We start from the raw sequence: 27,204 nt of genomic DNA, 5'->3' as shown, positions 1-27,204 counted from the left end.
GTAATCGAATCGAATTGTGTGATGCCTAAAATGGCACACCCCTAAGAAGTACTAATTATATGGGGATTTCCATTCCTAATGTTGATATCTTTTGGTGTAAATATAATACAGTGAGGACAGCTGCGGCTTATAGTCCAGTGCGGCTTATCTATGAACAAATGTTGTTTTCGTGTCAAATTTAGTGGGTGGCAGCTTATAGTCCTTAATTTTCACGAGGTACCTTTTTTGGGAGAAATGGCACCAAATCCGTTGAATGATCGATACATATCTTTCTTGTGCTTCTTATCCGTCCTTAGGGATGGCAATAGTATGGAAGTTCAGGTGGACATTGAATCCAAACCCGCCAAACTACGGACTCACAGCGGAAGCAGCAGCGTGGATGATGGCAGTCACGTGGGTTGGACGTGCCCCTCGAATGATTGCGTGGCCTCGCAGGGTCGAACAACATCAGCCAAGTGTCCGTCCTCCACCAACTCTGGAGGCAAAAAGAGCAAAGGCAAACTGCACAAGAAGGCAGACAGAGGCACGAAAATCAACGACACGAGGGATGACATGGACGCTCAGCTTTTGGAGCAGCGTAGCGACAACTCTTTGGACTTTGACTCCCCTCTTAGCGGCAGCCTGCCATCCGTTTCGGACTCCCACTCCAGCCACGTCTCAGAGTTCAGCGGCTCAGATCTGGAGGGCGTGAAAACGTTGTACGGCTCCAGCGGAGGCGACTATCACTCACGCTTCGCCGCCGTCAGTCCCTTGCCCGAAGTGGAGAATGACCGGCTGGAGACCTGCCCCGCCTCACGGACCCCGTCCCGGGTTCCCCGCTCACCTACCTCCTCCCCAGCTCACGCCGCAGAGCTCTCCCCTCTCCGCTATGTCACAGAGGAGAATATCAACCTGGTCTGCCCCACTGAGCGGGACTGTCAGAGATGCACAGTGCACCTAATAAAAGAGACTAACAACAATCACCAGTCGCCACAACATACCACTCAAACCCAGCACAAGAACCCTTGTATACAGACTGACATATAAAATATCAATACCACAAGTGCTGCATAGATGCTCAGTTTTGTTTCCATCTTTTCATTCGTTCACATAACTGTCACATTGAAAGTGTAGTTCACGAGAAAGCACTTTTGATTTCAAAGAGTCAACTGACTGTATGCAAACTGCTTTGTTATCATTGGTTGAGATCAGTGAACTGCTTCTTTTTGGTCGAGGTTTGAGATGAAACCACTGTGCTAGTTCCGGTCCTATTTGTCTGTTATCCAAATGGATGGAAGCTTAATTTCATTGACAACAAAGGGAGTCAGTTTTTCCTGGATTGCTCATTTGTATGGAAAAACATTTATGAGTGCTTGGTCTTACCTCACGAGGTAAGAAGTGTGTGTGTTTGCTATCTTTTTTGTTCACTCATGGTGCCTTTAAAAGCAGTTCTGTGTCTCTCACTCTTCAGACTCCACCGTGTCTTAAAAACCTCCCCCTCAGACTTTGACACATTCTATACGACAGAATGTTGGGGGAGCAATTACTGAGGCACAGTCAACATGGTAAATCAACACAATTGCTTACCAAAGACAATGCTCAGGCTCTTGTTAATCTTTGACATGTTGCCGGTATACACACTCTGATGCATTTTTTTGTTTTTTTAAACAAAGGACTGTCCAGAAATACGACTATTTCATACACACTTTAATAATCGAGGACACAGCGGCCAAGGCACCTGCACTGTTACCTGGTTTTATATAAATTTGCGATACAAGCTGCATAGACATACTGCATACTGTAAAGAGTTGTCTTCCCAGATTTCCACATTACTGTTGTGTTGCATATCGGTGCTAATACAGATTTGGGGGAAAGAGGTGTTTTTGTACAGGGGAGCCTCTACTGTGGCTGCAATGAAATGGTTAACAGCAGTTTTATTTGTATTTAGACGCAGGATGAAGTATAAACCTATGCTGAAGCTTTTTTTTTTCACTGTTTATCACCAAAACTGGTTACGACTTAACACACTCGTGCCAGATGGAATTGTGGAGGCTATTTGTTTAGTCATTTGCTTTATTACATGCGTGTAAATGCATATCAAAATTTAAAAAATGGTTCTCATCTTTACTTATGAACTGTTTCGTCCAAAATTCTTTAAATTATTGTCATTTAATAATATTATTAATACATTTTATTTAGGGCTGTCAAAATTATCGCGTTAACGGGCGGTAATTTAAAAAAAAAAAAGAATTACGTTAAAATATTTGACGCAATTAACGCACATGCCCCGCTTAAACAGATTAAAATGACAGCAGAGTGTAATGTCCGCTTGTTACTTGTTTTTTGGTGTTCGGCGACTTCTGCTGGCGCTTGGGTCCAACTGATTTTACGGCTTTCAGCATGGTGTAATTATTGACATCAACAGTGGCGAGCTACTAGTTTATTTTTTGATTGAAAATTTTACAAATTTTAATAAAACGAAAACATTAAGAGGGGTTTTAATATAAAATTTCTATAACTTGTACTAACGTTTATCTTTTAAGAACTACAAGTCTTTCTATCCATGGATCGCTTTAAGAGAATGTTAATAATGTTAATGCCATCTTGTTGATTTATTGGTATAATAAACTAATTACAGTTCTTATGTACCGTATGTTGAATGTATATATCTGTCTTGTGTCTTATCTTTCCATTCCAACAATAATTTACAGAAAAATATGGCATATTTTAGAGATGGTTTGAATTGCGATTAATTACGATTAATTAATTTTTAAACTGTAATTAACCTGATTAAAAATTTCAATCGTTTGACAGCCCTAATTTTATTTCTAGAGCGCTTTTCAAGCCACACAAAGATGTTTCACAAGACAGATGGAATCACAATACCAACAAAACGATCATAAAAAGATTAAAAGCATGATAAAGAGTTATATGAATATATAACAGCTAGGGATCATGGTGGGTAACAAAGAGTGAACAGGTGTGTTTTCAGTCTGGATTTGAAGAGTGAAAGGGTAGATATATTGAGAAGATCAGTGGAAGGGAGTTCCAGAGCTGGGGGGCTAAGTGACTAAAAGCTCTAGAACCAAAGGTGGAGATACGGATACGGGGGACGGAAAGGTGGAGGATAATGGAAGAGCAAAGTGGACGGGGTGGATTGTTAAAACAGAGTAGATTACAAAGCAAGGGTGAAGGTCTGCATAGGGATGGTAGGGACATAACACTACCAACTTGTCAGGATGCTCAAATTGTCCCCACCAACTTTTAAGCAACCTTATTTGCAGCATATAAAGAGTTCAGTTATATAGGTAATTTAGATTGTCTTCCCATATATTGTAATGACAGAATAGACCCTTTGCCTGGCACCGCCAGACTATTCTCCCTGTATTTTTCCAAACACTGTGAGAAATAGTCTGGGACCCAGCCCATTAACGGCCTCTCGAACAAGTATAATCAACCGTCCAATCAGATTTGTTTATTTGCGTGACGTATTCTTAACGAGTAACGTCACTCTTGCGCGCCGAAAGTCGTCTCTACAACAACACAGATGGCGAACGGGAGAGCCGAGAATATGCTTGCTTGCTCCGTCCTCGGAATTTGATCCGCCGGACGGTCGCCAGACTCAATCGCTGGAACAGGGGTGAGTCTGGTATACCAGGCTAATAGACCCTACCATTATGAAGTGAATTATTTTCATTTTATTGAGACCTACATTTATCCCTTTTCACTTGTTGAATGTGCCCGTCCATTTTTTCCCCCTCAAACGCACATGTGGTTGGCTGATGAGTTGAAGCCCCCAGTCCCGTCACAAAGACACACAAACATACTCACACCGCACCAACAGATTCATGTCGACAACATACCGGCTCGTCCGCCCCCTTCAGAGAGGAGAGATATTAGAAGTTTTTTTCCAGCCAGCAGCAGCCACTGCAAGTCATGTAAAAAGACGTCAATGTTGGGGAAGAGGGGGAAACCGCACTAATTTTGCTACTGAAAGTCTGACCCGGATCATAGTTAGCATAACATTAAACTTGCTAATCTGCAAAACTACTGCGGTCAGTCCAGCCTCCACAAGATTGTCTTCCCATATGTTGTAATGATAGAATAGACTCTACCATTATTAAGTGAAATATTTTCATTATATTCAGACTTAAATTTGTCCCTTTTCACTTGCTGAATGTGCCGGTCCATTCCCCCAACCCCCCAGCCCCTCATACGAACGGCTGGTTGGCTGATGAGTTGACACCCCCCTCCCCCGCCCCACCACAACGCCACACACACATACTCACACAGCCCCAACAGATTCATTTCGACAACATGCCACCCCCCCTTCAGAGAGGAGAGAGATTAGAAGGGTTTTTTTCGGCCAGCAGCAGCCACTGTAAGTCTTGCAGTTTTGCTACTGTAAGTCCGACCTGTATCAGAATTAGCATAACATTAAACTTGCTAACCTGCAAAACTACTGCGGTCAGGCCAGCCTCCACAAGGAACAATGAAGTCAAGCTAGTCCCGTCCCTTATTTGGATCAATGTTTGCATTATGTGCATTACGGTAATATCGTCCCTACCAATGTAGGAACGAAAACCTCCGCCCTAGTTACAAAGGTGGGGAGGGGCCGAGCCATGGAGTGCTATGAAGGTGATGATGAGGATCTTGCAATTGATTCTTTGTTTGACTGCAAGCCAGTGAAGTTGACGGAGGATGGGGGTGATGTGGTGTGTGGCGGGGGTCTGAGTGTTGAGGCGTGCTGCTGAGTTCTGGAGGAGCTGCAGTTTTTGGAGGGAATTGTTTGGGATACCAAAGAGCAGTAAGTTATAGTAATCGAGCCAGGAGGTTATTAGACAACAGACCAGGGTGGAAGCGGTGTGGCGGGTGAGGGAAGAACTAGGAGGACTTCTAATTTTGAGCCGCTGAGTAGGAGGAAGTTAGAGGAGAACCAAGAGTTAATGCCATCTAAACAGAGGGTGAGGGAGGAAGGTGGAAGGGGAGGAGGTTGGTTTTGAGGAAATGTAGAGCTGGATGTCATCCGTGTAGCAGTGGAAGTGAATGTTGTGTTTGCGGAAGATGGAACCAAGGGGGAGAATGTAAATGATAAAGAGGCGCGGCCCCAGGACAGAACCCTGTGGCACGCCAGCGGAGACAGGGAAGGAATTCGAATAATGGGGGCCATATTTGACAAATTGTGTGCGGTCGGACAGGTAGGAAGTGAACCAGGAAAGGGGTGTGTGGGTGATCCCAAGGGAGGAGAGTCGGGATTGTGTGGGAAATGGTGCTGAAGGCGGCAGTGAGATCGAGGAGGACAAGGACTGATAATAGACCGGAGTCGGATGCTGTAATGAGGGTATTTGTAATTTTAAGTAAGGCTGTTTCAGTGCTATGGAGGGGGTGAAAACTGGATTGAAACTGCTTGTAAATGTCATTGGTAATTAGGTGGTTATGGAGTTGGAATGCAACAGTTTTTTCAAGAATTTTGGAAATGAAAGGTAAGTTGGAGATGGGGAGGAGGTTATTGAAATTGGCGGGATCCAGGTTGGGTTTCTTCATAATGGGTGTGATGGAAGCAGTTTTGAGAGATTACGTACACACGAGTAGGCATGTGCTGATATTCTGACAGTATGATAACCTTCAGCCAAAATATCACGGTATTGGAATTACAGCGCTAAAATTTGTTACTTTGAGGTATCTGGGTTTAAGGAAAAAAAAAAAAAAAAAAATCCATTTAACAGCATTTTTTTTTTCAATAAATATTTGGAAATTGGAACAAAACTAATTTTAAGTTGAAATACATTTTAAAAATTAACAAAATAACTGATATCTTCTAGATGAAATTAAGCCGAAAGTTTAGGTGTGCCTAAACCCACAGCCATAGCTCAACATAATTACCATCAGAACAAAAAGAATTACTTTCCATAAAAAGCACGTGGGTATGACTTGTATCATGTTTACATTATACACGCTCTCTCTCAACACAGACAGTTGCCAGACAGAAAAAAAACACGTTTTACCAATGCTAGACACACTAAACACGCATGAGTTAACTTTTCGTAGCTTGTGGGAAACGTTCCTGACAGCGTTTACTAACCTTTAAAAAGTGCGCATGACACAAAAAAGCATGTTTATTTCATATTTCACGAGGTATTTTATGCTCCTGAATGAAATGGACTGCTTGGATGTGTGCATAAGCGATTGTTTTATTTATTCAATTTTTTAATCACGCGCCATGAAAATGAGTGACTTCTGACTCCAGTCTCGAGTTGAGGACGAATGCGAATGTGACGTCACCCAGGTCAGCATCTCACAATATAGCATTGCTTTATAGCATGCAGATGGACTGCGAATTCAGCTAATTTTGCGGATGAATTCGTTTATTTTTTGCATCACGCCAGCCAAATGTGCTGCAGGGTTTTGTTGTTGCACCAGGGAGAGGCTTGTGAGCCTTTTTGGTTTTCAAAAAGTTCGCGTTCACCCTGAGACTGGCCAAAACAAGTCTAACAACTGTGGGAACATTGGACTTATGAGGAAGTGAGTAAACATCGTTTTTTGTATTATATCAAATACTGGGATCATGGCACACGTTTTAATACAGAGGTGGCTTGCATTTTGTGGCTGGCAATGCTTCTTGTCCACCGAGAATACCACTTGGTCGACGACTGGCAGGTTGTCGCACACCCCCCTCGGTCCTCTTCGCGTCCCCGCTGGGAGAGCGCAATACTTGGCTTATGCTCGTGCGGTTCTCTATATCGTCCAGACTTCCATCCCTATGCCCTCTTCATGTGCCCGGCAATAGATCACTATCCTCGGGTATGGCTCGGGTAGCTACGTGCGCCTCCGGCATTCGGAAGTTTGTCCAGCGGTCATTCTCCAGCTGCTTCCTCGGCAAACAAGCTCTCCAGCCCGCAGCAGGGGAACGAAAAGCTTTAACTTGCTCGCTGCCGGTGGAGTTGCCGATCTGTGTGACATGACCCGGGGTAGTTACCTGGTCTTTCCTTTGGAAAGATCAGGTAGTGAGATTCTACAACTTCCTCTCTATATGTTATTCTGTTTTTTTTTTTTGAATGGGAATCCTTCGGCGCGCTGCGTAGCCCGAACCGCTTGACCGATCGGCACCATTCAAGTATGGACACGTCCGGAATTTTTGCGCGACGATGGGAATTTTTCAAAAGTCCCCGAAAAATTTTCCGTTTGCGCGTAAACGGCAATTTTCCGGAAAAAAAAGCAATTTTCAAAATGTATCTAGTCCTACAATTTTTTACCAAATTACATAATTTAGGTATAAAAAATTCCGGGACGGTGAGGGGCATAAAAGTTGTATACAGAATTTGGACAAAAAATTACGGTTCCCCAGAAATTTGACAAAAACTTGCCCATTCATTTTTAATGAGAAAAAAAAAGTTTCAAAATGTATCTAGTCCTACAATTTTTCACCAAATCACACAATTTGGGCATCAAAAATTCCAGGACGGGGAGGGGAATAAAGGTTATTAACACAATTTGGAAAAAATATACGGTTCCCCGGAAATTTGCCAAAAACCTGCCCATTCATTTTTAATGGGAAAAAAAGACAATTTTCAAAGTGTATCTACTCCTTCAATTTTTGACCAAATCACACAATGTGGGCATCAAAAATTCCGGGACGGCGAGGGGAATAAAAAATACTAGAAATGTTTTTGATAAAATGTACGGTTTACCGGCAATTTGCCAAAAACTGGCCCATTCATTTTTAATGGGAAACAAAAGTTTCAAAATGTATCTAGTCCTTCAATTTTTGACCAAATCACACAATTTGGGCATCAAAAATTCCGTGACGGTGAGGGGCATAAAAGTTGTATACAGAATTTTGATAAAAATTACGGTCCCCCGGAAATTTGCCAAAAACATTCCCATTCATTTCTAATGAGAACATTTCCCATTAACTTACAATGGGATTTCCAATTGAATTTTTTACATTGCATTGATGCCATTGACGGCCATGCATGTCGAATCTATTGATGCCAATGTACTTGGATTCAATTGACTTTATGGATGTCGATGCCATTGACGGCCATGGACGTCCATGGACGTCCAAAATGTTTCCCATTCATTTTCAATGGGGAAAAACTAAATTTCCCCAAATCAACAGTTAATGACCAGATATCAATAGGACCTGTCCCCCAAACATCCCTGACTCCATTGACGCTTATAGGGGGTGCTGCCATTGACGTCCATGGACGTCCAAATTTTTTCCCATTCATTTTCAATGGGAAATGTTTTTTTTTCCCACAATCAACAGAAAATGACCAGATATCAATAGGACGTGTCCCCCAAACTTCTCCAATTCCATTGACGACTATGAAGGGTGCCGCCATTGACGGCCATGGACGTCCAAATTTCCCATTCATTTTCTAATGGCATTTCAGCATGTTTTTACACTTTATTGATGCCAATGTACTTGGATTCCATTGAAGCCTATGTAAGTTGATACCATTGACGTCCATGGACATCCAAATTTTTTCCCATTCATTTTCAATGGGAACCTTTTTTCCCCCCCAAATCAACAGAAAATGACTAGATATCAATAGGACGTGTCCCCCAAATGTCCGCGATTGCATTGCCACTTATGGAGGGTGATGCCATTGACGTCCATGGACGTCCAAACTTCCCATTCATTTCCAATGGCATTTCTTCATGTTTGTTCATTCTATTGATGCTAAAATGAACAGGAAAGGACCTGTGAATGCTCTAGTTTTAGTGACATTGACGGCACTAGATTTCCAATTCAATCAATGACATTAAACACATCTTCTGGAAATTTTATACCTACCGCAATTTTTCATTAAATTCGAGACCATTTAAGAGCTTGATTATATGGATTTTAAATTTAATACTTTCCAAGGACCCGCGGGAACCCTGTAATTGCAATTTCAATTTCCAGAACAAAACACAGCAGGGGAGTGTTCGACTCACTTGCTGCTTATCGTGAAAGATCTGTTAGAACTGTAACAGAATGGAAATAACATTCCATTTTTATGTGGCTTAACCAAGTGATGCAATGTTGTCTTTACAAAGCTACATACATTAAATGTAATTATTGTTTTAACTTTCCTGTATCTTTTTAAATCATCTGTTTAATCTAACCATTCAAATGCTGAAACATTTATGTTAAATCACTCTTCACACTGGGATAACGCTAGTGTGAAAAGGCCTTCATGCATGCATACAGTGGGGTAATAAGTATTTAGTCAACCACTAATTGTGCAAGTTCTCCCACTTGAAAATATTAGAGAGCCCAGTAATTGTCAACATGGGTAAACATTAACCATGAGAGACAGAATGTGGAAAAAAACCCAGAAAATCACATTGTTTGATTTTTAAAGAATTTATTTGCAAATCATGGTGGAAAATAAGTATTTGGTCTATACCAAAAGTTAATCTCAATACTTTGTTATGTACCCTTTGTTGGCAATAACGGAGGCCAAACGTTTTCTGTAACTCTTCACAAGCTTTTCACACACTGTTGCTGGTATTTTGGCCCATTCCTCCATGCAGATCTCCTCTAGAGCAGAGATGTTTTGGGGCTGTCGTTGGGCAACACGGACTTTCAACTCCCTCCTGACCCCGTGGTGTCAAAATGATAACAAGAACGGGGAGCAAAAATCCCAGAACCACACTGGGGGACCTAGTGAATGACCAACAGAGAGCTGGGACCACAGTAACAATGGCTACTATCAGTAAGACAATGCGCCGCCAGGGACTCAAATCCTGCACTGCCAGACGTGTCCCCCTGCTGAAGAAAGTACTCGTCCAGGCCTGTCTGCGGTTCGCTAGAGACCATTTGGATGATCCAGAAGAGGACTGGGAGAATGTGTTATGGTCAGATGAAACCAAAATAGATCTTTTATGTAGAAACACAGGTTCTCTTGTTTGGAGGAAAAAGAATACTGAATTGCACTGTACCCACCAAAACATCATGCTTTGGGGCTGTTTTTCTGCAAAGGGACCAGGACGACTGATCTGTGTAAAGGAAAGAATGAATGGGGCCATGTATCGAGAGATTTTGAGTGAAAATCTCCTTCCATCAGCAAGGGCATTGAAGATGAGACGTGGCTGGGTCTTTCAGCATGACAATGATCCCAAGAAAGGAGAGCCTTCGTAAGAAGCATTTCAAGGTCCTGGAGGGGCCTAGCCAGTCTCCTGGTCTCAACCCCATAGAAAATCTGCGGAGGGAGTTGAAAGTCCGTGTTGCCCAACGACAGTCCCAAAACATCACTGCTGTAGAGGAGATCCGCATGGAAGAATGGGCCAAAATACTAGCAACAGTGTGTAAAAAGCCTGTGAAGAGTTACAGAAAACGTTTGGCCTCCAATATTGCCAACAAAGGGTACATAACAAAGTATTGAGATGAACTTTTGGTATTGATCAAATACTTATTTTCCACCAATATTTGCAAATACATTCTTTAAAAATCAAACAATGTGATTTTCTGTTTTTTTTTTCACATTCTGTCTCTCATGGTTGAGGTTTAACCCTGTTGACAATTACAGGCCTCTTTAATATTTTGAAGTGGGAGAACTTGCACAATTAGTGGTTGACTACTTATTTGCCCCACTGTATGTTACTTTATTGGCATGCTAGCAAATCCCATTGACTTGCACTAGCTTAGCCACTCTGGAGCACTGAAACCAGTGGTGTTACCAGGATGCTAGGTGTTAGCCTGGTACTCCATAGTCACCGCTCTCAGTGTTTGAAAAACACAGCGAGAACAGTCTGGCCGTGCCAGGCAAGCCAGGTGTGGGTGGGCATTAGTCTCACCTGGGGGGGGGGGGGCAAATAAAAAAGCTACAATGCTCAGGTAGGTCGAAATCCAGCGTAGGGCTACTGCACCTTAAAACATGTTTTGCTTTCTCCTTGAGATAACTTGTTGTGATTTGGTCTAAACAAATAAAAGTTGATTTGATTTTATTTGACTTAGCAGATCCATAACTGAACAGTATGGACATGCAGGTGACAATGTTTTTTTAGGTAACCTACTGTGGTTCCTCGGTTTTATTATAATTATTATTTAGTTATTCTTTGTCCTGCAGCCCCTTTGAGCTCAAATTGATTCCCTTAGAATGCTTCAAAATGCACCAAAATCGGCAGGCAAGTCAAGACTGGTGCAATCTTTGATACCGTGTAAAGACAAATTCCAAATACACTATGTAGCGCCCCCTAGCAGTCATTCTTTGTCCCGCCGACGCTTTGAGCCCTACTTTGACCCCCTCAGAATGCTTCAAAACTCACCAAACTCAATAGCCAGATGACGACTGGTGAAAACTTAGATAAAATGTAAAAAAAAAAAAAAAAAAAAAATAGAAATGATAAAAATATGCGTAAATGTGCCAAACCAACATTTCATTTCATTTTTTTTTTTTTTTTTTTTTAAGGTGAAAGAGGTAACCACGCAAAGGTTAAAATTTAGAACACATCAGTACTATATGGATGGGATACCATACGCGGTGCCCAGATTGCCGTTAGAACTACATCTCATCTACATGTCTTTGGGTGGGCCAAGCGTAACCCGCCCCCTCCCCCCCCCTGGTAACGCACCTGACTGAAACTAACAAATAACAAACAAAATGCACAGAAATTGTTGAAACCAACTCCACTGACGAATTAAACCCCCACTAACTTGAAGATTAAGACTGATGTCAAAAATTCTGAACTTCCCCTTTAAATTCATTTATAGGAAAACCAATTACATACAATGACATTTTTCGGCCTCGGGAAGGGTACTGCCCCTTCTCAATCTCCGCCTATGCCTAAATCAAGATAAAATTGCTTTCAAATAATGTTTTGAACAATATTCTTGAATTAAGAGCATTTATGACATTTCAAAGCTTCTTAAAGATTAAATATACTAATGTATTGCTTAAAATAAGTCTGTTAAACTTAATTTCAGCTAGCTGTCTTATTTCAAGAAATCTGAGTAAAATTTGAAGCACTGGCAGGTAATATCACTAGTACCAGATTTACAGACTATAAACCGCCAACCACCTAATTTGACACGAATACGACATTTGTTCATAGATAAGCCGCACTGGACTATAAACCGCAGCTGTCCTCACTGTATTATAAGATATTTACACCAAAAGATATCAACCGTTTTTTTGACAGTGACATCATGAGACTGTCACAAGACCAAATGAACTACCATGAAGCGGTAGACGGAGGCGGAGACAGTCCGGAGGCGGAGACAGTCAACCTCTGCTGTCAACACTGTTGTCATCCAACATGCCTCTTAGCGTGCATTGCGGCGCTACAGATGTAAATACCAATCAAAATTCATGTTGAGTCATTTCTTCATTGACTGTTCCAGTTGTTTCATTAATAGCTATTGATGGTATTTACTTTTGACAGTGGCGCAATAAGACTTTCATAAGACAATCATAATTATGACATGATGATGTCATGAGCATTATTGAATGCTTATAGCAGATGTTATTTAATGTCATCCGGCAAATTATATCACTTTTGAATGGTTGTAAAATATCCGAGCTGGACATAAATGGAGTTAGTGCCATAATTTGCTGGATGACACCTAATGACATCTGTCATAAGTATTCCGTAATGCCCGTGACAGTGTTATGTCATAGTTATGACGCTGCTGTCAAATAAAGTGTTACCTATTAACCCATATAAATCGACAAATAAGCCGCGATGGACCATGAACCGCAGGATTCTGAGGGAAAAAAGTCGAAAATTACGGTAGTTTTAAGGAGGTGTGTCTTTGCAGTGTACTAAATGCCACGTAGGGGGAAAAAAAAAGACCACCAAAGTAAAGGCAATTCTAAGTTTCAAGTTGTATTTTCACCAAGTCAATACGTAGATACTGTTGCCCTTTACTGCGCTAAACAGTTCTAAGATGTCATGCCACTCTATGTCTTCAATAAATTATACAGTTGTTGAACTTTGTGATTATTTCCCCCAAAGCAAGGAAACTTTTAAATAGCTCAAAAATCCCTGAAATGAAAGTCATCATGCACTGAGTTTCAGCAGCTTAAACAGCAGCTCATTCATCAACATTCCGATGTGTAAGGACTGAAAGTGCAAGGACCACAAGTGCTGGGCGGCTGTACTAAAATGAGAACATTTGGCTCATCTTTGGCCAAAATGACCAGTACACTCAAGGTCCATAGTACTGTGCCCTTTCTGCATAAATGATTATACATGGTGATACAAAAGTAATTTTCCATAGCAAAATTGTCTTCAAAGAAAATATATATTCCTTATACACTCACTTTAAACATACTGTACAATTTCATCCCATTCCCAGCACACAACTGTGAATGTGTTTACTTTGTGACACATTCTTCAGCAACCCGCATTTTTTTTTGGAAGTTTTGCATAGATCTGAGAGTTGTGATGATGCAGCAGCAGCAGCAGCAGCAGCAGCTCATGCGGTACGGGCTGGGCAGGGAAGATGCTGACTAGTCAGATGTATTTGTTGGCCAGGTTCTGAACATCATTCTTGGTGAACTCAGTGCTCTCAACAGATGACAGGTGCTCAAACAGTTGGCTCACGTGGCGACGGTCATCTTTCTCTAACAGCATCAGAACCACCTGGCGAAAGAGAAGCACAAAACCTCATTTTGGATGAAAGTAATGATTTTAATAGTAATAATAAATGGGGTATTTGATATTATGACTTCATGGAATCACAAGTATGACAACTTGGCACACTCACCTTTGCCACTATTTTTATAATCGATTAATTAAACAATCTATTAATCGGATAAATGTCACTTTTTTCAATTAACTTCGCAATTTGACTTGTTAAAGTTTTAGGAATGTTGTAAGAAACAATAAAAACGGAATGGATGACTATTTCCTTCAAAAATAAGATTTTATTACAGCTTCCTGTCTTAACTGTAGTCTACAACTGCACTCTTCTAAGTACATAAGACTTGTTAAAGTTCTTAAAAAATGTTCTGAGTATAAAAGATAAAAACAATTTCTCAGTACAAATTTCACAAATTAGACAAAAGTCCTGTTCATTCAAATATAAGAAGTGCTGTTGATTTTGTTCTTATGAGCAAAGCTCTGCTATAAATTGTGTCAATGACACATTTATTTTCTTTAAAAAACAAAACTGAATATGGTGGAGGCAGACTCTAATGAATCAGTTCTCTTTATCAAACAGTTGTTCATGAATGCAGTCCAAATCCAATTTCAAAGCACACTCTCTTGTATGACAATGTACAGAATTGGAGTTTGTGTTGAAATGAGACTCTAAGCTGGGTTTATGTGTGTGGTTTCTCATTATAAAAAGAAATGAGACAAGTTTACTATCTAACAATAACTCATGCGCTAATATGCTCTTCCAAAACACAATACAAATAGACACTTAAGACAGTTATTAGCATAATCGCTAACTAGCTTAGTGCTAAGTAGTAACGTCTCATCAACAAAGAATACAAACATTACAATTGGGTTCATTTACTCACGTCTGATGGAGGCATACTGAATCTAACAGCTCAGGACAATCTAGCTCAAGACAATCTAACTCTCGCGTAAATATTATTGATAGCAGTGTAGCAGTGAACTGTCTCTGTGTTGCTCTAATCAATGCGTGCAGCCTCACATTACGCACAAACAAAGACCCAAACGGGACTGCTCATAGCTGCCTGAAAAAATCATAGTGTACCATATCATAGCAAGTCGCCGCTGTCGCTCTCTCCCCACTCAATGCCGAGCAAACTGGATTTAAAAAATTGCATAGGGGAAAATTAAACCACGAAAGGGACCCCAAGTCACACAGGCGCGATCAATCTCACGTTTGTGACTTTTTGGACTCTCAAATTTTCACCACATCACTCACAAAACACCCGCCCAGAGAGGCTCCGCCCATCTCGGACAGTCACTCTCACACGGTACGTTCAGCAACAGCAGCACGCAAAACACAATCGCTACATTAGAACCCGATTCTGTATATCAAATTCAGCTGCCTAGCGCAGCACAACAACATTTGGCCATAGCGGATCGTCTGTCAGTTTTGCCATTGTTGATTTTGAATGGCGTGCATGCTGTACTTCCGCTTCCAAGGATGCCTTGTGTGTACCGTCACAGCCTAGAGCATCACAGCTTCACCCGGTGAGGCTGCACATAAAGTAGCAAAAGCGCACCAAGCTCCGGTTGCATTCACAAGCGAAGCAGGGTGAGCTTAACGTGGACCGACACCCCACAATTTTTGAGCGGACCAGTGTTCGGTTCAAACTAGAGTTCGGATGCGCATTCAAATTAGCGGACTATCTGAGAAAAAGAACTTACCGAACTTCCTAAATTCCGGCTTGTCCTGCATAATCCGGGACTGTTTGCAACCCTACTCATACCTCACCTTCTAAGCTAAATTGTACCTCGATGTGCATTTTGTGTGAAAATGTAGGTCACGAACAAGTAAAAAAACTATTTACCTTCTCACTGAAACTAGTAAAACTCTTTACGCAACTATTATAATGCCCCCTATTCATTGAAATAGTAAAAGTCACTTTTTTCTAGTGCAACAATAACAAATAAACACCACATTGGTGCTTGGGACTACTATATTAAATTAGGGTGACAAAACGTCCTCTTTTGCGCGGACAAGTCCTACTTTCACGTCGTATCCTCGTCGTCCGGGCGGGTTTAATAAATTCATAAAAATGTCCGGTTTTTATGATTTTTCACGGGACCATTTTGAAGAGAATCCCTCCGGCCACTGGGTGGCAGCGCATGCCTGCGATGACATTTCTCCTAGTAGTATGGAGGGAAGGAGTAGTTCTTCTTGTTTTTGTTGGCAGTTAACCCCTATCATGAAGCATTACCGCCATCTATTGGGTTGACCATTTGGCCACAACCTGCCCAGTTAATTTTTTTTTACGATAAATACCTATATAATGGCAACTGTTGACTTCTGTCGGAGCTTTGACTGTAAAGTTAAACCACGCTAGGCATTATGGGAAACGTAGTTTTGAACTGCTACGTTTGGAAACATTCTGGTTGAATAGTTTGTCAGTTTATTTCGGTTATTGTTTGTGTGCAATCTAGAACATTGAATGAGAATATCAATTGAATGGGAATAACAATTCATCAAGGACAATTGTTGTGATAGTAATTTATAAAAATGTTTTGTTGGCTCATAGCTTACTGTGTGTGTGTGTATGTGTATTGACTGGACTACATTTCCACGGGTCTGCATTTTATATATATATATATATATATGTATATATATATATTTTTTTTTCAAACTGCATTTTTCCATCCAGAGTGAGGGGGCACACTTTAAATATATTAAAGTGATATAGGCATCTTTGAGTGAACTTCGAGTAAAATTCAAGTATCTTGAGGCCGGGCTGAGTGTCCTCTTTTTTGGAAATCAAAATATGGTCACCCTATATTAAATATGCTTGCTGCAGTTTGCTTCCTAACAGCATCTACGTCAGGCTACGTGGCTCCACCCATTTCGCGCTTGCCGTGGACCACTCCTCACACTGGGATGACGCTAGTGTGAAAAGGCCATCATATGTGCATATGTTGTTTTTTATTGGCATGCTAGCGAACCCCATTGACTTGTGTTAGCTTAGCCACTCCAAAGCACTGAAGCTAACAAATAACAAACAAACTGCACAGAATTTGTTGAAACCAACTCCACCGATTAATTAACCCCTCCCCAACCCCCGCTAACTTCTAGATTAAGCCTAATGTAAAAAAAAAAAAATGTCAACTTCCCCTTTAAAATTATAATCTTACTTGTACGGGTGGGAACCCCTAGGTAGCTCAAGATACAATACGATTTACGATACAAGGCTCACGATAACGATAATCTCACGAGATGGCGTACATTGTTTAGGAAATTGTTCTTCAGAAAAATAAGCCATTTTCATCATTCTGCTGTGTATTGGGCAGCTACTAGTTTATCACTATCAATGTTCATTCGCTGCCTCCTTCCCACTTCAAATGGATTGGGCTACAAAGTATCGCGACATATATACATTTTGATATATGGTCACCAGGGGTCGCGTTAACCGAATATTTTCCGTCGTTGACCGATTTTTTAAAACGGTGACGGAAAAAACTGAAGTCCATCCGTCATTTTGACCGGTTGCAATTCACACCCCAGACCACAGGGTGGCGAGTGAGCATATTAATTAGCTATTGTCTCTCTTGATGCATGACGTCGTTGGCCTTACTCTGAAAAATGTCAAGGCAACTGAGTGTCCGAAGTTTCTTCAAAAAGCCCCAAAACGACAATGGTGTTGATAAAAGAGGTGAAAAAACAGGTACTGCACAAGCGGGCACGCAATTCAAGTCCATGCGCACCAGGAGGAAAGTGTGAGACTACGTTCAGGCCACAGCAGGTGAACTGTTAATTTCATTGTTCCATATGCTACATATGGTAGGCTACCTAACTACTGGGGCCACAGTCCGCTGTTTTTGTCCTGCGGAGAAAAAGTTACATATTCATCTGCTTCATGTGTGATGGCACGGTGTGGATTCTGTTAAGCTTGTTCGGACAGAATATTAATTTAAAATGAATGAAAACTAAATACTATTGAATATGTTGAAGCGGTATGCAATGTTAAGAGTCTTGTTATCTGTAGGCGCACTATCCTAGACCCCTCACTATTCACTCGCAGGGGCCTGCGCTTGTCAGTGACGTTCCTTATTCTCGCTATATGATTATACAACTTTAACATTTGTTAATAATACGCTCTGTGTGTAGTATCATCCATCGCTTTTCCTTTTTAAATGGGCACTTATAAGCGAACGCAAGAAGTAACAACGGGAACATTTTTAAACAGGCATTTCACAGGAGAGCATTTCGACATGTCGAGCGAGTGGATAGTGAGGGGACCGCGCGCGGCTCTTAAGTGTCTCTGTCACGTGACTGTCGTAGCCGGTAACGCGCTCAGCCAAATGGACACACAAGTACGGAAGGGGAATTATGCCAAACAAAGGGTCACCACAATGTCATTATCATCATTTTAAAAATTTAAGTGACGGGTAAAAATAGATTATGACCGGATTTTTATGACCCTGTCAGTCAAAATGACAGACAACGAAAAAGTCTAGCGCAACCTCTGATTGTCACACCCATAGTTACATGCTTGCGAAGCCCTTTGGGATCTACAGAGGTATGAAAAAGTATCTGAACCTTTTGGAATTTTTCACATTTCTGCATAAAATCACCAGCAAATGTGATTTGATTTTTGTCAAAATCACACAAATGTAAAAACAGTGTCTGCTTTAGCTAAAACCACTGAAACATTTATAGGTTTTCCTATTTCAATGAGGATAGCATGCAAACAATGACAGCAGGGGCAAAAATAAGTAAGTGAACTCTGCCTAAGGAGACATAAAAAGCAATTGAAACCAATTTTTTACCAAACAATTTAAGTCAGGTGTGTGCCCAATCACTGATGAGTGATTTAAAGCTGCCCTGCCCACTATAGAACACACACCTGGTAAGAATTGTCTTGATGACAAGCATTGTCTGATGTGCATCATGGCTCGGTCAAAAGAGCTGTCTGAAGACCTGCGATCAAGGATTGTTGATTTGTATGAAACTGGGAAAGGATACAAAACCATCTCTAAAAGTCTGGATGTTCTTCAATTGACAGTCAGAAAAGTTAGCCACAAATGGAGAGAGTTTGGCACTGTTGCTTCTCTCCCAAGGAGTGGCCGTCCACCAAAGATGATGCCAAGAGTTCAGCGCAGAATACTTAGGTAAAACAGAACCCTAGAGTGTCTGCTAAAGACTTACGGAAATCACAATATCTCTGTGCATACATCAACTATATGTAAAACTATGGCCAAGCATGGTTTTCATGGGAGGACTCCACAAAGGAAGCCACTGTTGTCTAAAAAAACATTGTTGCTCGTTTAATGTTCGCAAAAAGGCACTTGGACACTCCGAAGTTTTGGCAAAGTATTTTGTGGATTGATGAAACCAAAATTGAATTGTTTGGAGTAACACACAACGTCATGTGTGGAGGAAAAATGGAACAGCTCACTAACATCAACACCTCATCCCCTCTGTGAAGCATGGTGGAGGGAGCATCATGATTTGGGGCTGTTTTGCACCTGGTCAACTTGCAATCATTTATGGAAGAATAAATTCAAAAGTTTATCAGGATGTTTTGCAGGAAAACCTGAGGCCATCTGTCAGACATCTAAAAAGAAGATGGATTCTGCAACAAGACAATGATTCAAAACACATAAGTAAATCAACTTCAGAATGGTTTCAGAAAACCAAAATACAGTGCCTTGCAAAAGTATTCGGCCCCCTTGAACCTTGCAACCTTTCGCCACATTTCAGGCTTCAAACATAAAGATATAAAATTTTAATTTTTTGTCAAGAATCAACAACAAGTGGGACACAATCGTGAAGTGGAATAAAATTCATTGGATAATTTAAGCTTTTTTAACAAATAAAAAACTGAAAAGTGGGGCGTGCAATATTATTCGGCCCCCTTGCGTTAATACTTTGTAGCGCCACCTTTTGCTCCAATTACAGCTGCAGGTCGCTTGGGGTATGTTTCTATCAGTTTTGCACAACGAGAGACTGACATTCTTGCCCATTCTTCCTTGCAAAACAGCTCGACCTCAGTGAGGTTGGATGGAGAGTGTTTGTGAACAGCAGTCTTCAGCTCTTTCCACAGATTCTCGATTGGATTCAGGTCTGGACTTCAACTTGGCCATTCTAACACCTGGATACATTTATTTTTTAACCATTCCATTGTAGATTTGGCTTTATGTTTTGGATCATTGTCCTGTTGGAAGATAAAGCTCCGTCCCAGTCTCAGGTCTTGTGCAGATACCAACAGGTTTTCTTCCAGAATGTTCCTGTATTTGGCTGCATCCATCTTCCCGTCAATTTTAACCATCTTCCCTCTCCCTGCTGAAGAAAAGCAGGCCCAAACCATGATGCTGCCACCACCATGTTTGACAGTGGGGATGGTGTGTTCAGGGTGATGAGCTGTGTTGCTTTTACGCCAAACATATCGTTTTGCATTGTGGCCAAAAAGTTCAATTTTGGTTTCATCTGACCAGAGCACCTTCTTTCACATGTTTGGTGTGTCTCCCAGGTGGCTTGTGGCAAACTTTAAACGAGACTTTTTATGGATATCTTTGAGAAATGGCTTTCTTCTTGCCACTCTTCCATAAAGGCCAGATTTGTGCAGTGTACGACTGATTGTTGTCCTATGGACAGACTCTCCCACCTCAGCTGTAGATCTCTGCAGTTCATCCAGAGTGATCATGGGCCTCTTGGCTGCATCTCTGATCAGTTTTCTCCTTGTTTGAGAAGAAAGTTTGGAAGGACGGCCGGGTCTTGGTAGATTTGCAGTGGTCTGATGCTCCTTCCATTTCAATATGATGGCTTGCACAGTGCTCCTTGAGATGTTTAAAACTTGGGAAATCGTTTTGTATCCAAATCCGGCTTTAAATTTCTCCACAACAGTATCTCGGACCTGCCTGGTGTGTTTCTTGGTTTTCATAATGCTCTCTGCACTTTAAACAGAACCCTGAGACTATCACAGAGCAGGTGCATTTATACGGAGACTTGATTACACACAGTTGGATTCTATTTATCATCATCGGTCATTTAGGACAACATTGGATCATTCAGAGATCCTCACTGAACTTCTGGAGTGAGTTTGCTGCACTGAAAGTAAAGGGGCCGAATAATATTGCACGCCCCACTTTTCAGTTTTTTATTTGTTAAAAAAGTTTAAATTATCCAATAAATGTTGTTCCACTTCACGATTGTGTCCCACTTGTTGTTGATTCTTGACAAAAAAATTAAATTTCCTATCTTTATGTTTGAAGCCTGAAATGTGGCGAAAGGTTGCAAGATTCAAGGGGGCCGAATACTTTTGCAAGGCACTGTACTTTTTGGAGTGGCCAAGTCAAAGTCCAGACCTGAATCCCATTGAGATGCTTTGTTATGACCTAAAGATGCATGACATCCCAGGAATCTGACTGAGCAACAGCAGTTTTGTAGAGAAGAATGGGCCAAGATTAATCCTGATCGATGTGCCAGACTGATCCCTGATGCCGATTTATTGGTGCCAAAGGTTGGGGACACAAAATATTAGATGGTTCACTTACTTATTTTTACCCCTTCTGTCATTGTTTGCATACGATCATTAAAATATGAAAACCTATAAATGTTTGGGTGGTTTTAGTTAAAGCAGACACTGTTTTTTCACTTGTGTGATTTTGACAAAGATCAGATTACATTTGATGGTTATTTTATGCAGAAATGTGAGAAATTCCAAAAGGTTCAGGTACTTTTTCATACCACTGTACTTTCGATTTAGGGCTACACTTGTACATGAATTCTCTTGGCGTGATCACTCATTTTACTCTTTACTCTTACCGAGAACCTGTCAGCATTATGAAGATGACAAAGGTGTTTGTAAACGAGGTTGGGGTCTTTCTCCAGCAGGTGCGTGTCCAGCACTTTCACAATGAAGCTGATAGTCTGCCCGTTGAGTTGAGTGCTCAAAAACTGCGGCAACAGCTCGGGAGCTGTCGACGCCAACATATCGGCGCAAGCCGCCATGTTGCCGCTGCTGCAGGCGTTGTTTAAAGCTTGGCCGAACTCGTATGCATTGTTTGGTTGGAAGTTGTTACCCAACTCCTCTTTCAAACAGCTGTCAGACTTTGCAACCGTTGGTGTTTTCTGATCACCTTCCACCTATGAAGGGAAACGAAGCAAAGATTTGTTAATATTAATCATGGTAATGTTAATATTTATTAGAATTTGATTAATGTTCACTGCTAGCCCCTCCCAATTTGAATGGATTGGATGTCAGTCGTTGTCAACAGGAGCGATGAGTTTATAACTTAATTGATTTATGACAGACCGAAAAATGAAATGCAAAAGTCTACCTCTGTAACGGGGATGATCTTCCTGGATTTAGCAGGTGATTCAGTGGCGAGACTTTGCTTGAGCAGAATTGTGACCTCCTCCAACTCCTTCTCTGCCTCCTGCACATTGGGATCCTGCTGCAGCACCTCCTGGAGGTCTGTGCTGCATGCTAGGTAATCCTGGCGCAAGGAACAATAAACCAAATTGTCGATCACTGACACAAGATTGGATGAAAAAGAAGCCCATCATATTTGACCATCCGACCTCACCTTAAGTCCTTTATTGGCTAAGGCTCGTCTGTAAAAGGCCTTCTTATTGCCAGGCTCCAGTTTGAGTGCTGCGTCACAGTCTTGCTTTGCCTCGGAAAACCTCTCCAGCTTCAAATAGCATAGGGCTCTGTCAATACACACATACACACACTTGTGATGTCTCTCATCAGAATCTAATTTATTAATGTAATCATACAACCATGAACATAACAAAAAAGGAAAAGGCTAGTATTCCTGGATATACAGTACAAACATGTCTTGTGTAATCATGTGTTGTATGTGTATTTGCTCAGGTGTGGCTTCAAAGTCTAAGTTGTTCAACTGCAGAGACCCATTCAAAAACAAACATAATAGGTAGTTATTCCTGTTAGTTGCATCAAAATTTCCCCAATGGCACAAGCTAACAAGTTTTCCCCTTAAGCAAAATCATTGTATGAATAAAAAAAAAGGGAGAAGTGACATTATATCGTGAATGCATACTAAATGTCGAAATTTTAAGTAGCACAGCTATAGCAAAAAGCTATCTCAACATTTTGGGTGAGGAGATATTCCATTTAAAATGCAAGACATCACCTTAATCATTTGCATCTCTGAAGAAAGAATCTCGTTTAATAAAGTAAAAAAAATAATAAAATAAAAAAATTCAATTTTCCGATGTGTAATTGTGGATAAAAATGAAAATAAACGGTGCACCATCAATGCATGAGTTTATTTTAATACATAAGACGGACCTGTTCGGGACGTGTGTGTGTGTGTGTGTGTGTGTGTGGGGGGGGGGGCCTGGAAGTCATTGAAAGACCTGCCCACTTCATGGACGGTGTTAGAAGCCATCCAGCCAGCAACACGGAGAGGTTCACTACTAATATTCACTAACCTTGGTCAGAACTTATTCAGAATTGTGGATTTACAGTACCACAAAACAGAGAACCCTAACCTGTAACCAGATCAAAGTCCACATTTAGGACATTTAATTAAAATGTTCTAAATATTGGTACAATAAAAATGCCTAGTTTTAAGTCTGGGAGTAGTCAGAGGTGCACTTCTAAAATTCACCATCCTTGTCCAGAACTTATTCATAATTGTGGACTTACAGTACCACAAAATTGAGAACGGTAACCTAATGAAAGTATGTATTTAGGACTTTTAATTCATTTTTTCTAAATATTGGTACAGTAAAACTGCAGTTTTGAGTATGGGAGTAGTCAGAGAGGTTTACTACTAATATTCTCCAACCTTGGCCAGAATTTATTCAAAATTGTGGATTTACAGTACCACATAAATGAGAAGTGTAACCTGATGAAGTTCACATGCAGGGCTTTTATTCATTTTTCCATAAATCGGTACAGTAAAAATTAGGGTTGTTCCGATCATGTTTTTTTGCTCCCGATCCGATCCCGATCGTTTTAGTTTGAGTATCTGCCGATCCCGATATTTCACGATACGATTGCTTTTTTTTGCTCCCGATTCAATTCCAATCATTCCTGATAATTTTTCCCGATCATATACATTTTGGCAATGCATTAAGAAAAAAATGAATAAAACTCGGACGAATATATACATTCAACATACAGTACATAAGTACTGTATTTGTTTATTATGACAATAAATCCTCAAGATGGCATTTACATTATTAATATTCTTTCTGTGAGAGGGATCCACGGATAGAAAGACGTGTGACTTTGTATATTGTGACTAAATATTGCCATCTAGTGTATTTGTTGAGCTTTCAGTAAATGATACTGTAGTCATGCCCAAATGCATGATGGAAAGTGGAACCATGACTGTGCGTAGTGCTACCAATTGATATATCTTCTCTGCGTTGGCAAGTAACATAAGGTGTTAAGATAAAGATCAATTGCTACCTTGCTTCCCCACATTGCTTGCCATGATATTTCTAATCGTAGGGAGAGGGATTGTAAGGTTTTAGCCAATTTAAAAATGGCTCCAAAGGCTGCCAAAATTCACTCTACTCATTTTACGCTGCCTTTTATCTCTTTATATAGGTAAAACGGCGCCATTACTGATTGAGCGCGACAATGCGTGAGTGAGTCGTGCAACGCATGCATTAATTGCGTTAAATATTTTAACGTGATACATTTTCTAAAAAATTAATTACCGCCGTTATTAGGATAAATTTGATAACCCTACCTTAAGCCTAAACTAAAGACTCTGGAAGAGTGAAACATATTATGTCTGTAACGTTAAATACAATTAGAGAACGATTTAATTAAAAAAAATAAATAAATAAAAATTTTAAAAAGGCATGGCCGATATTTTTTTGCCGATTCCGATACTTTGAAAATGACGTGATCGGACCCGATCGATCGGCATACTTTTGAGTATGGGAGCAGTCAGAGAGGTTTACTACTAATATTCACCAACCTTGGCCAGAACTTATTCAGAATTCTGCATTTACAGTACTACAAAACTGAGAACCGTAACCTGTAACCAGATCATACTCCACATTTAGGATATTTAATGATAAATTTCTAAATATTGGTACAACAAAAATGCCTAGATTTAAGTCTTTGAGTAGTCCGAGATGTCCACTTCTAAAATTGACCAACCTTAGCCTTGAGCTTTTCAGATTTATGGATTTACAGTACCACAAAACTGAGAACTGTAACCTAATCAAAGAATATATTTAGGACTTTTAATTCATTTTTCTAAATATTTGCACAGCAAAAAGGCCTATTTTTAAGTCTGGGAGTTGTTAGAGACGTCCACTTCCAATATTCACCATCCTTGTCCAGAACTTATTTAGAATTGTGGATTTACAGTACCACAAAAATGAGAACTGTAACCTGGAACCAGATCAAAGTCCACATGTAGGACTTAAAATTCAAATTTGTTATATATTTGTACAGTAAAAATGCATAGTTTTGAATGCGGGAGTAGTCAGAGAGGTCCACTTCTAAAATTTACCATCCTTGTCCAGAACTTATTCAGAATTGTGGATTTACAGTATCACAAAACTGAGAACTGTAAACTGATAAAGTTCACATGCAGGAGTTTTATTCATTTTTCCAAATATTTGTACAGTAACAATGCATACTTTTGAGTATGGGAGTAGTCAGAGAGGTCTACTATTAATATTCATCAACCTTAGCCATTACCTTTTCACATTTGTGGATTTACAGTGCCACAAAAATGAGAACTTTAACCTACCATCTACTAAAACGACCCGTTGCACAGGGAAATCGCATAAAATTGTAATGACGTGACAGCGCACATAATGCACATGTAGATGGAGCGGTTTTAAGATCAGGTGACTTTATTTCATTTTTAAATGATGACAATGGTGGCATTATATATTTTAGAGTGTTGAGACTAAAACTGCTCTTGCCACTTGCTACATTTACCGTAATGCGGGGATTACGCGGGTGCGCTAATTTTACGGCCCGCTCCTTTGACCACGGGCTCACCGGGGAAATTCCTGATATACCTGTATGTCAGTCCGCCCTTGCACCTGATTACAAGGCGCATTCGTGCATCACTGCACTGCATTTGTCATTTGTGCCTTATTTTTTAACATTGTAATTACTGCTTACTTTGATATTTTTTGTTTTATTTATGGGTTTGATGAATGATGAATATGTCTCGAGCACTTTACTGCAGTAGGGTAATACAGGCATGCTACAACCAAATAGGTTCGAGGTCATATAGCACAACCAGAATTCATATATAAGATGCACTGTCAAAAATTGTGTCAAAAGGATTTTAAGTGGGTCTTACAGTCCAAAACATGGTAGACCAAAGAGTCGTTCTTTGTCAGACAATTTCAAATGTCAGTACTATTTCAGCCAATCGAATGTATCTCAGATTGTACAGCTTCTCGTCACGCATTGGTGACCCACTGTAGGATATGTGCCAATGGACGATATACTCTCTAATGGACCTAAGACGTGAAGCGGGCTTTGTCTCTCTCAGATGACAAATGAAGAACCGCGACAGATTAAACAGGTACAGAAACTATGACAAGTATGCCAAAATTCTTAGCTATTTTTTTTAACCTGTTTCAAGTGTCCCAGTCTTGGTGTGACATGAGTGCTATCATTTTTTTGTGTCTTTAAAGATTATTTTCTCCACTGCCAGAGGTCTAAGAAATGCACAATTTGCAAACTTTAAGACTTTGAGCAACCATCTTTCACATGAAGGTCATTTATACTAGGTGATGTCTTGCACTTTAATGATTATTTGCAGGAAACAAATGAAACATCTGGCATTCATTCCAATTTAAAGAAAATACATGTCAAATAAATTGAAGTGTGTCTCACCTGTTAGTGTAGATAGCACATTCATCGGGCTTTATCTTAAGGCAGTCCGAATACTTTCCAAGTGCATCCTGATATTGGCCCTTTTTCACAAACTCGTTTCCATCTTGCTTGAAATCCGCAAAACGAGCTTCTGCTTTCCTTTCTAGACACAAAAAAAAAAACCAAACAAAAAAACCCATTGTACTCAAAACAACCTTGAGAAAAAAATCCACTCAATTTTAAAAAGTAATCTGTCCAAATAATAATAAGACTATATATAGCTAATTGACACTCTACGTCAGTCATGTCCAAAGTGCGGCCCGGGGGCCAAATGCGGCCCATGGTCAAATTTCATTGGCCCCCAGCCTCTGTCATAACATCAATAACGTCTGGCCCACACACAGACTTAATAAATTGGTCAGCAGTACTGCTACCAGCATATGAAATAGCTTACGCATTAAATGCTGCTCCTCATTTACCCACTAAAAGGCAGCAGCACTCTAAGCAATGTTACCCCGTGTGACGCTTGACTTCCAATTTTCTAAAATGGCAACAATCAACAACAACAAAAAAAGTTGACTGCGACAGCAGACGCTTCAAGGATAGGTGGAAATTGGACTATTTCTTCACTAAAATACCCACAACTGTGTCTGCCTCATTTACAAAGAGACAGTCGCTGTTTTTAAAGAGTTCAATGTGAGGCGATATTACCAAACAAGACACGCTGACATGTACGACAAGATTACAGGGAAGATACGCAGCGAGAAATTGAAGCAACTTGAAGCTAGTTTAATTTCACAGCAGCAAGATACCGAGAGTCGAACGCCAC

At 40.5% G+C, this 27,204-nt stretch overlaps 2 protein-coding genes across 5 annotated transcripts in view; one reads left to right on the top strand and one right to left on the bottom strand.

The window, feature by feature from the left end:
* The window catches only part of rnf19a (ring finger protein 19A, RBR E3 ubiquitin protein ligase), a 39,210-nt gene extending 35,726 nt beyond the window's left edge, over nucleotides 1-3,484 (top strand). The window contains exon 9 of one of the 2 annotated variants that reach the window (XM_057834046.1): nucleotides 297-3,484. In XM_057834046.1, the coding sequence (XP_057690029.1) occupies nucleotides 297-1,026 (730 nt within the window). In that variant the 3' untranslated portion in view covers nucleotides 1,027-3,484. The remainder of the gene's footprint in view (nucleotides 1-296) is intronic. The other variant, XM_057834045.1, reaches the window with a different exon arrangement.
* Nucleotides 3,485-12,446: 8,962 nt separating this feature from the next.
* Nucleotides 12,447-27,204, bottom strand: part of LOC130915304 (sperm-associated antigen 1-like) — a 44,437-nt gene continuing 29,679 nt past the window's right edge. Inside the window, exons 14-18 of one of the 3 annotated variants that reach the window (XM_057835251.1) lie at nucleotides 26,397-26,538; nucleotides 22,120-22,246; nucleotides 21,871-22,029; nucleotides 21,356-21,676; nucleotides 12,447-13,557 (exon numbers count right to left, since the gene is read on the bottom strand). In XM_057835251.1, the coding sequence (XP_057691234.1) occupies nucleotides 13,429-13,557; nucleotides 21,356-21,676; nucleotides 21,871-22,029; nucleotides 22,120-22,246; nucleotides 26,397-26,538 (878 nt within the window). In that variant the 3' untranslated portion in view covers nucleotides 12,447-13,428. The remainder of the gene's footprint in view (nucleotides 13,558-21,355; nucleotides 21,677-21,870; nucleotides 22,030-22,119; nucleotides 22,247-26,396; nucleotides 26,539-27,204) is intronic. The other 2 variants (XM_057835253.1, XM_057835254.1) reach the window with 2 other exon arrangements.

Source organism: Corythoichthys intestinalis, chromosome 4 (genome assembly GCF_030265065.1).
Source record: "Corythoichthys intestinalis isolate RoL2023-P3 chromosome 4, ASM3026506v1, whole genome shotgun sequence".
NCBI lineage: Eukaryota > Metazoa > Chordata > Actinopteri > Syngnathiformes > Syngnathidae > Corythoichthys > Corythoichthys intestinalis.
This window is presented reverse-complemented; position numbering and strand designations above follow the sequence as displayed.